Source organism: Callorhinchus milii, unplaced genomic scaffold (genome assembly GCF_018977255.1).
Source record: "Callorhinchus milii isolate IMCB2004 unplaced genomic scaffold, IMCB_Cmil_1.0 Scaffold8, whole genome shotgun sequence".
Classification (NCBI taxonomy): domain Eukaryota; kingdom Metazoa; phylum Chordata; class Chondrichthyes; order Chimaeriformes; family Callorhinchidae; genus Callorhinchus; species Callorhinchus milii.
This window is the reverse complement of record NW_024704749.1, coordinates 13467329-13480256: the sequence shown is the minus strand read 5'-3', so window position 1 is coordinate 13480256 and position 12928 is coordinate 13467329. Positions and strand designations below refer to the sequence as shown.

General features: G+C 45.8%; 1 protein-coding gene across 1 annotated transcript in view; it reads right to left on the bottom strand.

Annotated features, from left to right (window-relative positions):
* The window catches only part of niban2a (niban apoptosis regulator 2a), a 49360-nt gene extending 36432 nt beyond the window's left edge, over window positions 1–12928 (bottom strand). The window contains exons 1-2 of the mRNA XM_007909628.2: window positions 12871–12928; window positions 12245–12468 (exon numbers count right to left, since the gene is read on the bottom strand). Coding sequence (XP_007907819.2) covers window positions 12245–12299 — 55 coding nt within the window. The 5' untranslated portion in view covers window positions 12300–12468; window positions 12871–12928. The remainder of the gene's footprint in view (window positions 1–12244; window positions 12469–12870) is intronic.

Genomic DNA, 12928 nt, shown 5'->3' with positions numbered 1-12928 from the left:
ATATACAGTCAACTCACTTTACAGTGTATCCTGTGAAGCGTTTTGAGACGTCTCAACAATGTGATAAGGTGCTATATCAAATGGAAGGATTATTATTTATTTCTATATGATTACAACTGTATTTTGTATGTAGTGCACCATGTTCACAGCTCACGCCTATTAATTTCAATTAAATCACATTTCCATATAAACTGGATGCAAAAGCAACTTCAAAGTCATCCTAGTTTGGCTACTTATTTAAATATGCGTCCGACACACACGGAAAACCCACCACCCTGCTCAAGAGTACGCAAACCAGACAGATAGTGTGCCACAAATGGTGTGCTCCTGCGACAGAAGGAAGGAAGGGGTCCTAGACACTGACCTGAGAATACTGCGTGAACAGCGATGTAAGGTGGTACCAGAAAACAACAGCAAATTATCAGCTGTGAGTTTTACATTTTGTTGAATTGACTGACACCATCATTCTTAATTCTCGAAGCTGGCTCTTCTGCAGCCTGGAATACTTCCCATTGCAAAGGACAAATTCCTGGCATAGCAGCTCCAGGGGCAATTCTGAACTCTACCTAATCCCTTTCTGATTGCAAACATTGGGCAAGACATTGTCCTAAAGTGGTTTCAGCTCTTGGCTTGAGAAACAACCAGATGTGGATTATTATTATTATTAATATATGAATTTGTGCATCAGCCTGGTGCAGTGGTAGCGCTCAGAAAGTTGTGGGTTCTAGCCCTACCCACATTAGGACTTGGAATCACATAGTCTCAGCTGATGCTCCAATGTAGTGCTGGGGGGGTGTTGCATTATCAGAAGTGCCTTCCTTCGGAAGAGACATTAAGTCAAGTCTCCGTCCACCTGCTCAGGTGGGTATTAAAGATCCTGGGCCAGTATTTGAAAAGAGAAGGGAGTTTCTCTCTCTCCCAGTGTCCTGCCAACAATCCCCCAAATAAAATCAGCCACTCACTCACTCCATGGCTGTTTATGGGATATTGCTGTGGGCAAGCTGGCTGCCGCGTCTAGCATACAAATTACACAGTCAATCCACTTTACAGTACATCTTGTGAAGTGCTTTGCGACGTCCTACTGACTTGAAAGGCACTGTACCAAATAAAAGGATTATTATTCTTATTGAAATCATCTTGATCTGTAAACCAGCCACGATCAGCAGGTTGAGGATGGAATCCTGCTCTGTGCCAGTCACCCAGCAGTAATGAGGTGCAGCTTGAGTATCCACGATCAAAGGCCTACAGACATTGCACAGCCCTGTACACGCTGAGAGACGGCTTTAGGGTTTGCTTTCCTGCCGGTTCCAGTCATTTACTCGAGCAATTGGAGAAAGAAGTTTTTTTTTAAATATATAAACTTCGACTAATACAAGGAATTTGCTCTTGTGCTGAGACATCCTAACAGCTTACACAAGGGGCAGATTTGCTTCTGAATCCTCATTCATTTAGGAATAGGAGAGGTCATTCGGCCCATCAAGCCTGTCCAACCTTCTTTAGAGGATCATGGCTAATTCTCAACTGAACTGCACTTCCCGCCCTCTCCCTGGGACACAGAAGCAAATCAAGTTCTTGTTGTCTGTTGTAAAGAAGGTCCTTTAGCCAATTTCTTCTCGTCCTCCTATTCTACCCTCTACCAGACTCTCATTATAGCGTCATAGTTTCCCCCCCACCACAGCACAGCAATGCAAAGTGATGTGACACACACATTCTTCCACCAGGCACTGGTGCCCTAATGCTAATCCAGGTGGCGCTCAACAACTGTGTCACCTTGTCCTCGGCCAGAGCTCGCGCTATCTCACACAGGTTTATTTGGGACATAGATTTGCCTGGAACGAGATGTGTCAGCCTTGGGCAGCTTACAGGCAAATTGATGCTCCTACAAAGCAAACAAGACTTAAAGACACAGTCTGACGTTAAGGGGGAGCCCTTTAACTCACCCCACATTCCCCCACCATCCCCCCCATCTGGAAGGTAAAGCCCCCACCTTTAGCCTGATGTAACCTTCTGAAGAGTTGCAAAGCCCCACCAAAAAAATAAGTTTCAAACGTTGTCCAAGCCTTTTGCCAACAGAAGCACCAACGTATGTTTCATTATGTTCTAAAAATTTTCAAGGCACGTCTCAAAACCCTCCCCTTTGGTCACCCTCCTACCCCAAACATCCCTGACCTCCACCCCTCCTGATCTCAACTCCCTGCTCTGGTCCAAAACCCTGATCATCACTCCCTAGTCACCTAGTAACCCAGAACATAAACAGACAACCCTCCTGAAATGGTGAAATGAGTTTAATCTTAATACTTGCATTTGATATTGGTATTTTATCCCCCTCTCGCTTGTCCTGAATGCTTTAGCATTTAATGGACATATCAGCTCAACGGGCATCTATTATCACTAAAAGTTATTATTATTAATTAGTATTATTCATAGTTACTTGCTCTTCATGGTTGTGAACTATACCAGATCCACCTCAACAACGCGCCACAGGGAATTGCGATAAAGTGCAGTGACTGTATCTGTTGGTGAGCAAGGCAGTCGGTTTGGGCACAGCAGCATCCAATAAACAACCGTGAAGTGAATGACCGATTTTATCTGGGGGGTCATTGGCCGGAGAGACCCTTTTCCTTTGTAAAATAGTGTCACGGGATCCTTAACATCCAGCTGAGCAGGCGCAGGCGGGAGCTGAGTTTAACCATCTCATTGAAGGATAGCTAATTCAACGATCCAGCGTTCTTTCCCCACCCTCACCCGAGTGTCAGCCTAGACTGTGCGAGTTTAAAGCCTTGAAAAAACTGTACCATGGCTCCCACATGGTTAATCCTGGATTGATCACCAACTCAGATTGCCAAGAAATAGTCTGCTTGGCTCAGCACTGGGTTGGAGTGAATCAACAGATAGAAATGCAATCACTGGAAGCGGGCGAGGCATTGAACCGAGCTCTTTATTTTTCCTCCTTTGTTCGGTTTGTGTTTAACAGTACAGTAGGTGGGATTAATGGCACTTTCATGCTGACCGACAGCGCATGAAAAGACAGTCGTGTGAAACCTCCCCTCTCTCAGATTGTGGGAGCGCAGCTGGATTATTCGTGGGGTGGGGGTAAAAACAAGGATTATACAAGGATTATATATTATATACACCAGTAACCATTTCTTTATCTAGAGGGTAATTAATGACTGGGAGCATATTGCCAGGAAGGTCAGGACATTGGGAATCATTTTTTTAAAAAAACGGTCAGTTTGATGGTGTGATGGGAAGGAGAATGGTGAGGGTGTTTTTTTCTGGAAGGGTGAGATCAGATGGGCCGAACACCTTTCTTCATCCAAACTAATCTTCTGACAATCTTTGACTCACCTTTTCTGAAGGGAAAACCATTATGAGTAATACCGAGCTGAGAAACAACCTCAATGTTTGGTTCAAGGAGAGCATTAACAGTGCTTTGTGTATGCGCGAGTTCATGCTCACTTTGCAGTAAATCCTGCGAAGCGCTGTGAGATGTCACAATGTGATACGTTGCAACTGTATATAAAATGCAAGGATTATCATTGGAAATGGACAATAGAGATTCATCCAAATCAAATTCACATCCATAAGGGTCAGACTCTCCAGTGACTATCCTGTTATAGACAGAAATAAATGGATAAAGCCACTAAAGGCAATTTGTTTTCTCTCCTCTTTCGACCAGCTCACAGCTTTTCCTTTCATTCCCTACTCCACCCTCCCTTCCAACCACTCCATCCTTCCCAGCTCCAGAAATATATTCTTGATTGCTCGCAGACACAGGCATCCATGCTGTTCACATTCAGACACTGTCCTCCAGGCACAAAGTGGGTGTGTTTGTGTCTGGGTGTAGAGAGATGCTGGACGCCAACACAACCAAACAGTAGATGCTCATTGTACGGTGTAGTTACAGGAAACACTTAGACAAAATGCACACTCACATTCACAGGGGATCTGAAGAAGTGAACTGTAGCTGAGAGGTGGTCTTTACAGGACAAACTAACTTATTCCCATTCGTTTAGAATCTCACGCTGTCCACACCCCCATCCCCACCATACAAAAAAAACCTCAAACTAAACTGATTTGATATTGACAGCTGTAACTTAGAAACTTAATGAGGTCTGTAACCATGCACAGATAACACAGTTGGTTGGGAGGCGGGCGGGGTTGAAATCACAACTCAATATGCGGCAGAGGAAGTGATAGTTCCCATTGACTGTAAGCTCTGGCCACTGACAGCCCCACAGTAAATCGTCACCGATGGCATTGGAAAGTGTAGTGACTGCTGTGCATTTAATCTGGAGGTTTGTCAGCCAGGACAACGGGAGAACTACTTTCTCTTTCAAAGCAGCGTCACGGGAACTTTGATGCCCACCCGAGCAGACAGACAGGAGCTTGGTTCAACTTCTTTCCAAGGACGAAGCTCTTGCCCACCCCCCATCCCTCGCCCAGCACCACACTAGAGTGAGAGTCAGATCGTGAGCTCAAAGAGTGGAACAAACTGAGCCGAGTCTGAAACCCACTCCTTACACTATATTTTTTTAAAAAAAACATTAACCAAACAAAACGAATAGGAACAGAATGTTTATATTCCCAAATTGGAAAAGCTCACTTGACAGTGAAGGAAGGACAGATGGATTGGAAGATGGAAATATAAGAGATTGTTTTCATTAACGCAAATCAACCCAAAATGGAACAAACCACAGCAATGTCGTCTTTCCTCTCTGCTGGGCAGAGAGCTTGGCAGTGCTCTACTCAAGACTCTTCTGTAGTTAAATATGAACAGTCCAGGCTTTGCCCAGTCCTGTCTGAGTGAAGCCACATGCCAAGGGATTAAGGCAGCCACGTCACTGGGAATATAAAGTGGACAAGATCTTGCCGGTTTTCTACCGAGGATTGCAGGGGTCCTTTAAGTCTCACAACATTGAAACCTTTCCCTCCCGTATCTTTCTCAGCCTAGAACTTGTGAAGTCTTGTTCTGCTGCCTTGTTGCACCTGAAAAAAAACCATTGTCCTGGCTTTTATTTTCTCTGGTCCCATTTAGTGTTGTACAAACTTCCGTAACTTCTCCTCTTGGCAAAGCTCTTTTCAAGGCTGAACAACCAACCCAAACTCATCTTGTGCTTCCTCACAACACACGTCACAGTCTGCTATTGCATCCGGATCAAACACACTGGGGGTAAGGCATACAATGATCTGCGATAAACAGTTCAGCTTGTGGCAGCTCGTTACAGTGGGCAAACCCGACTGTATTAGAACTATAGAAAGTCACAGCACTGAAGAGATTTAGCTTATTGCATCTAGTGTTGGGTCTTTGAAAGAACAATCCATTCAAGGTGCTGGACAGTGGAGAGTTTGCACCTGATTTGGGGGTTGGATTTGGGATGAAGGGGGCGGGAGATGACCGAAGGCGCGGTCAAAGAGGAGGATCTTGAGACGGACCTTGAAGGAGGTGAGAGAAGGAAGCGAGATGGAGGGGCTCCTAGTATAGTTCCAGAGGGTGGGGCAGAGAGGCTGAACCAAAGGAACCAAACCAGAGGTTCAATTAAAAAAAAAGCACGATCCCACATGCAGCATTTTTATTTCTTTTTGCTTTCAACGTCAACAGAACACAGTCATTATTCAAGTTACTGGCACGACAGTGAACGGCCCACACAATAAAGTAAACATTCCTGGCTTTGTGGGATAATTTATGCACTCCGCAAAGCATGACTTGCCATCCATTTATCCCACGCAGCCATGATAGAATTGTTTCCTAAATGTAACCTGACAAAAAGAACCGACACAGAATATTACAGTACTAAATCAGCCCAGAACGAGCCTGACATCTCACAGCTAAAAACATTGTTCTGTGGCCCCAGCAAGTTCTTTGCAAACACGGACAGGTTTCCAAGTACAACACAATTCACATTTACACAGCGACTTTCATGTCGGGAGGACGACTGAAAGCGCTTCAAACCCCTGGATGGGTACCTGAGTTGTGGGTGGGAAAAGATGTCTGCAATCACGGTAAAAGAGATACATCTTGAGATGAAGGAGGGGAGCAAATCAGAGTGACTCCAGGATAGAATTTCAAGAGATTAATAGTAATAATCCTTGCATTTGATAAAGGGCCTTATCAAGGCGTTGAGATGTCTCAAAGTGCTTCACGGGATATACAAAGTGTAGTGACTGTATATTTTGGGGTGAAACGAGGCAGCAATTCTCTTTCCAGTCACTGCCTTGACATCTTTAACTTCCATCTACACCTGGGCAAGTGGTCAGCACCCTGAACAGTGCAGCGCTCTCTCAGTACTGCCCCATACAGGCTGGGCTTGGAACCCACAACCTTCTGCCCCTACCAGAGGCCAGACTTACCACTGAACATAGCCAACCCTCAGAGGCGAATTCTGCGAGACAAGATTTCCAAACCACAAAAATGTCCAGATTCATAGCAGGCATTCCTGGTTTCCAGAGAAACTCAATTTTTTTTTTGTTTGTTTGGAGCCGGTGTAAATTCCTCTGAGGTCAGGCGAAATAAGGTCAGTGGAAATCTCCAGACCCCAACCCTGCAGATCCTCTCCACCCCACCCCCCAGGCTTGCCTCGGTAGGCAAGACATCACTCTGGGGATACAAGGTCACGTGTCGTATTGACAGGGCTGTAGAGAGGCAATGCTGGGCTAGAGAGACAGACAGACAACTCTGCTCTCTGAATGGGTTTGAAGGTCAAGGTTAAAGGTCTTTCCAGCCGTCTGTTGAGGTGATGTCAGACCTGAAGTCCAACTCACTGGCCTCCTCTCCTCCCTCTCACCTGCAAATACATAGTTACTACACTTCACAATGAAATCCCGTGAAGCGCTCGAGACATCTCGACGACGTGAATCAGGTGCTTATCAAACCAAGGGTTAAGCTAATCATCATTATTATTGTTATTATTATGTTATTATTATATTATCATGTTATTATGTTATATTATTATGTTATTGTTATTATGTTATTATCATTAAGACAAGTTTCACTTTGTTTTGTCTCATCAACTAACAAATCCATTAATGATAACCCACTGATTTGCTGTTTTTTGCAGTTTGTTACAGTAGATCACGTGGGCTCTTTCTTAATTGCGTTATTTCTTCAAATGAAACATGCAGTCATCATTTTTGTTTTAATCTGCCACGTCTATTAAAAAACCTGTCAGGACGTAGTCGATTTGGTTACGTATTACATCATGCAAAAACATGGACAAATTGAATCACATGTTCTCACCCTCTTTCCCTCCCTGAATCAGAGACTGAGCCAGGCAGACACTCTTTCTCCCACATGCATTTGCTTTCCTTTCTCTTTACACTGTACATTAATTCCAGCCAAACTTCTGTCTCTGTTCAACCCCTTCATTACAGCCACTGAACTTTCTCACGAGGGATAATTTGGAGTCCAGGGCGGGGCAGTGACAGAGAATTGCACTGTACCTGTGGTCTGTAAGCAATGCTGTTCATTTACATCCTCTTCTGGGATAGGAGGCGTTTGGAGGACTCAGAAGACCCCAACTCTGCTGTGGGGGGGTTTAAAGCTCGGCATGTCCAGGACTTGGTTCCCTGAGAGATTCAACACAAGTCACTGGAGGTGGGGAGGGGGGGGGGGGTCACTGCTGGAAAAACGAGCCCAATTAACTTCAAAACTTGCTTCAAGCTCCAGTCTTCCCACCAGGAAGCTGGGGGTGGGCAGGGGGAGAGAAGGAGCTCATGCAATCCCAGATGTACCGCATCTCTAGGAAAGAGCAGATGTGGAAATATTTTTTTTCAATCCACAACCGAGCTTGTAATAACATAGAGGCAGCTTCAAAACGTTCCTGATTAAGATGCTTCAAAGAAGTTTTCTCCCACCACCCGCAAAAGGATTATAATAGAATTTTACAGCACCAAAGGAGGCCATTCGGCCCATCGGGCCCGTGCCGGCTCTTTGAAAATGCTGTTCAACTAGTCCCACTCCCCGTCATTATCCCATCAGCCTACACATTTTTCCTTTTTAAGTACCTATTATTAGTATTAGTATTATCTTCACACATCGCAATTGTTATGAAGCTTGGCGTTATTCAGTCCATTGCTCACAAAGGCTATTTCAGTTAGCAGGCAGCAGTCCACACACACTGGGCTAAGGAGACCTTTGCTGAGCTGCTCTCCCTGGCACTTTGCTCACAGAAAATTAAAGCAGCTGCTGGTTCCTTATCAGGAGTTCAGTTTAGTCAAGACAGCGTGCAAGAGCTCACGATAAAAACCCACATGCGCACAAACAACAACAATATCAATGTTCAGTCAATTCGCTTTACAGTATATTCTGTTAAGCTCTTTGAGACGTCTCGATGACATGATAAGACGCTATGTCAAATGCAACGATTATTATTATCTGCATTCGACACAGGGTTTACTGCAGCAAAACGTCTCAAAGCGACACTCCCCAGTCGGTTTTCAACTCTCTCATCTGAGATCTTATACAATAGATAGCCTGACAGCGCAGAGCAGCAATTCCAGATCCGAAACAACACAGCCACACACGTGTCTTTGGTCATGTGCCCCCCGGCATTCCCTACTCTCCTGACCAGCCTTTTATCTGCTTTTACACTAAAACGTACACGTGCCATATTGTGTTCGAGCCAATGGTGGTGGTGAGGGGGGGAGGTGCACACCAGCCCCCTTTGCTAGCTCAATAAACCGAGCACAGAGTCTGAACCACCATGGTTTGGAGGGGAAGGTGGCTCAGTAATCCAGGAGGCGAGTGTGAAACATTTTTTTCTATTAAAAACAGCTCTTTCTGCTCAGAAAGTAACCCGCTCGGGACTAATGGGATGACAAAAGTCGTCTCAATAACCTCCCGGCTCCAAATGTACATAAAGCTGCCCGACTTAAAAGCAAATTTAATTCATAAATCAATAGCCCTGATTGATCTGGTCCAGTGGTCCAAGTTACCATGAGACTACGGAGGCGACTGACTGACAGCGGTGAAGGGGTTCAATGCGCTGTGCATTTTTTTCTCACAAATACCCATGCCTCTCACTTCCGAGAGGGAAGCTGAGGGAAGTGACATTTCTGATTGCAGACATTCTCGTGTAAAATACAGTCACTGTGCTCTGTGGTAAACCTTGTGAAGGGCTTCGTTGATGTGATAAAATGGGCGCTATAGCAAATGTAAGGCTTATTATTAGATTATAATATAGAGGCGGCCATTCTAACAGTGTGTACATGCTCTCCCTCTGCTCCCTCACCCTCACTAATGCTCAATGTTCATTAAGATCTCCTCCTCCCGTGTTGTAATAGTTTTAGTGACTCTGGTTACCCTGGAGCACTAAACGCTGTAACTTAATCTCGGAGCTCTTGTGACATGAAGCACTTAGTTTGTTTTACGTTGTTGGCACCTCCCTCAAGGAACCCCGCCCTGCTGGCTTCAGAGTCAATGTCGTTCGGTCCAAATACATTGATAGTTTGAAGCCTTCCTTCTCCCCTCCCAAACTCTGGCTTTCGTATCAATTCTTACTAACTTTGTTACACTTCAATGCAGATTATTTTCTCTAAAGGATATTGACTTGGTGGCCTTTGGTGGGCCACTGCTGTGAGCAAATTGGCTGCCGCCTTCGCCTGCAAATCCACAGCCACTTATTTAATAATAAAAATCCTTGCATTTGATATTGCGCTTTTCACGTCTCAAAGCGCTTCACAGAATAGACCGTAAAGTGAATTGACCGTATATTTGTGGGCGAAACGCAGCAGCACTTCAATTTGATAGAAGCTATGCAAACTGCTTTGAAGAGTTTGATGTGATAGGTTCTGTGATCAAATGCAAGGATTATAATCTTATATTATTAGGTTTGTATCATACCAGCTCATAAAATAGTTTCAGAGGTGGTCAAGGTATGAGTTTGATTGTCTTTTGGTCTGACACATGCGGAAACACATCACCATAGTTAAAAGAGTATCCAAACCCAACTGAGAATTGCATGCATCCACCCATATATATGTATATATATATCTATATACCATGGAAATCCCAGAAAATAGATTGTTAGAATGGAATGTGCGCTCTCTTGCCCTGAAGGGATGCATCCGGTTTACCTAATTACAGAAAGTATTAGATTGAGTGCCAAATGAAACACAAAACAAACCAGAATATCTGGCCTTTTTCCACTGCCTCCCCTCGGCATTTGGCTCAAACTAACACTGCTGTCCGACCAACAATACGTGGATTGATAGAGGGCTCACTCATCAGATCTCCTGAACTTTGTCTGTCAGCCTCATCGTGTCCTTGAGACGTCTCAAAGCGCTTCACAGCTTATATTGTAAAGTGGATTGTATTTTGTGGGTGAAAGCATCACAGGCCTAGGCAGATGGCTGTCAGACGCCCCACGTAGGCACTTGAACTCAACAGTCCAGGCTGAAACTCCAGCGCAGTGCTGATGGGAACATTGCATCGTTCAAGGGGCCATTCTTGGGATTAACTAAATGTTAAACTGAAGTCCTGGCTGCCCGTTCAGGTGAACGCAAATGATTGATTATATTTATATTATTATGATTGTTATTAGAATAATCAGAGCACATACAGACGATGCTGCAGAAGCTGATGAGGAAATACAACCCATGATGTGACAGTGAGTCACCCAGGCCAGGAAAGGCATGGAGTCAGGCCAGAGAGCCACATCCAGACAGTCAATGGAGTGAGTGTGTGGGGGGGCAGTGTCTGCTGGCTGGGAGGCAAGACCAGTTGTGTTAAACACTTGGCAGCACTCAGCATCCAAGCTGCTACACCAAAAACAGCTACTTAGGCAAAGGGTGGGGTGGGGGTGTCACACCCAGCACGTCTGTTGCTGCCTGGGGAGGGGTAAGAAAGGGCAGTGAGCTAACACCATCGGCATCCTCACTATGTCCTGCTTCACCCACAACACACACAGTCGCTCCACCGTACAGTACATCCTGTCAAGTGTTTCGAGGCGTCTCAGCGACGTGACAAGGATCTGCTATCAAATTAACTCACAAAGGGTTAACATTTCCTCCCCCCCAAAAAAACACATTACCAGCCTCTGACTTTCAGGTGCCTATAAAACGGCTGTTTTTTTCCTGGCTTTATTCCAACAAAAAGGTTCTTTCCTTCTCCCCTTTTAACGAACTCCACACTTCGCTTTAATCAACTATCAACTATCGTCCCTCTGTGTATCTGATCTCTGACTATTGTTCATGATGACCTGGACAATAGGATACGATTTAATGGCATCTCCTTACCCTCTGCTTTCTTTCCCTCTCTCTCTCTCTCTGCTCCCTCTCTTCTCCTGCCTGTCCCCCCCACCTCCATCCCTCTCCCCCCTCCATCCCTCTCCCCCGGCCATCCCTCTCCCCCCTCCATCCCTCTCCCCCGGCCATCCCTCCATCCCTCTCCCCCCTCCATCCCTCTCCCCCGGCCATCCCTCCATCCCTCTCCCCCGGCCATCCCTCCATCCCTCTCCCCCCCCATCCCTCTCCCCCGGCCATCCCTCTCCCCCCCATCCCTCTCCCCCCCCCCCATCCCTCTCCCCCCTCCATCCCTCTCCCCCGGCCATCCCTCCATCCCTCTCCCCCGGCCATCCCTCCATCCCTCTCCCCCCTCCATCCCTCTCCCCCTCCATCTCTCCATCCCTCTCCCCCCTCCATCCCTCTCCTCTGAAGTGGATGGTTTCCCACTCAAAAGTTATTACACAAACGCTCCTCGCAACACAAAACCCCAAGTCAAAGGCTTTGGACCGAAGGTCTCACAGTTATTGTGTTAAACTCCAATGTGCAGATACACTATCTCACATCCGCGCCCAAAGTCGCCCCAAAAAACTTTCATCACCGCAAATGTGTAGGCGATATCGAGGGAAATACTGACCACACGGGAGGGAGGGACAAGGGGGGGATTAAGGGATTATTATATTTGTTTGACAACCGTGTGGGGTAATAAAAGATTACAGTAGAAAGCGAGAAGACTTCTTGCTGCACAGTACAAACTGGATTAGTGCAGTCTACTGACATGACAGAGAGAGAGAGAGATTTACACCTATTTGGTTGTGTTAACAGCTCTCAATGTTACAGAGAATTCATCTGTGACTGTGGGGGAACTCGTTCGGCTCAGAAACTTGTAATTGAAGTTTGGTTTCATTAAAGAAATGGGTAGATTTCGGTGGTGAAATAATTCGCCGTGTGTGTGTGTGTGTGTTTGGAGGGGGGGGGGAGGGAGGAGGGTAAAAAGGGGGTTACAAAAATATCATTTTCTTACCTGAAATGAACTGACGTTTGGGTTCGTCGAGGTGAGTCGAGATTACATCCCCCATCTCTCTCTCTCTCTCTCTTTCTCTCTCTGTCGCTTTGCTCAGAAACCTCCCCACAGGAGCATAGACACAGCACAACACACACACACACACACACACAAGCGATTCCCTTAAGAAAACAGATCCTGGGCTCTTTATAACTTTCAAGCTCACTCCCAAACAGCGCCAAAAACTGTAGGAAAAACACTCCCCAGGAGTAGAGGAGAAAGAGAGTGAGTGAGTGTGAGAGAGGAGGGAGAGAGAGAGAGAGCTGAACACAAGCCCTTCCTTCCCTTGTCAGTTTCACGTTGATCCCTTTCCCAGCTCTCTCCTCTCGACACACCCTGCCTCCCTTTCTGGTTCCACAAGTTTCGCTCTAAAAGCTGGCTTGCTTTTTTTTTAGTCTCTCTCTCTCTCTCTCTGGATTTTGGTGCGGTTGTTTTGGTTAAGGGTGGAGTTTCAAAGCATTTACCATCCCTCTCCCCCCCCCCCCCCCCCCCCCCCCCGTGCTTTGAGATGTCTTAACGATGTAATAAGGCGCTATATGAAATGCAAGGACTCTTATTATTATTATTATCTGATTACAGGAGCTTACCAGGTTGGCGAGATGCCACAAAGTGCTTCGTGGGATATACTGTAAAGCGCAGTCACCC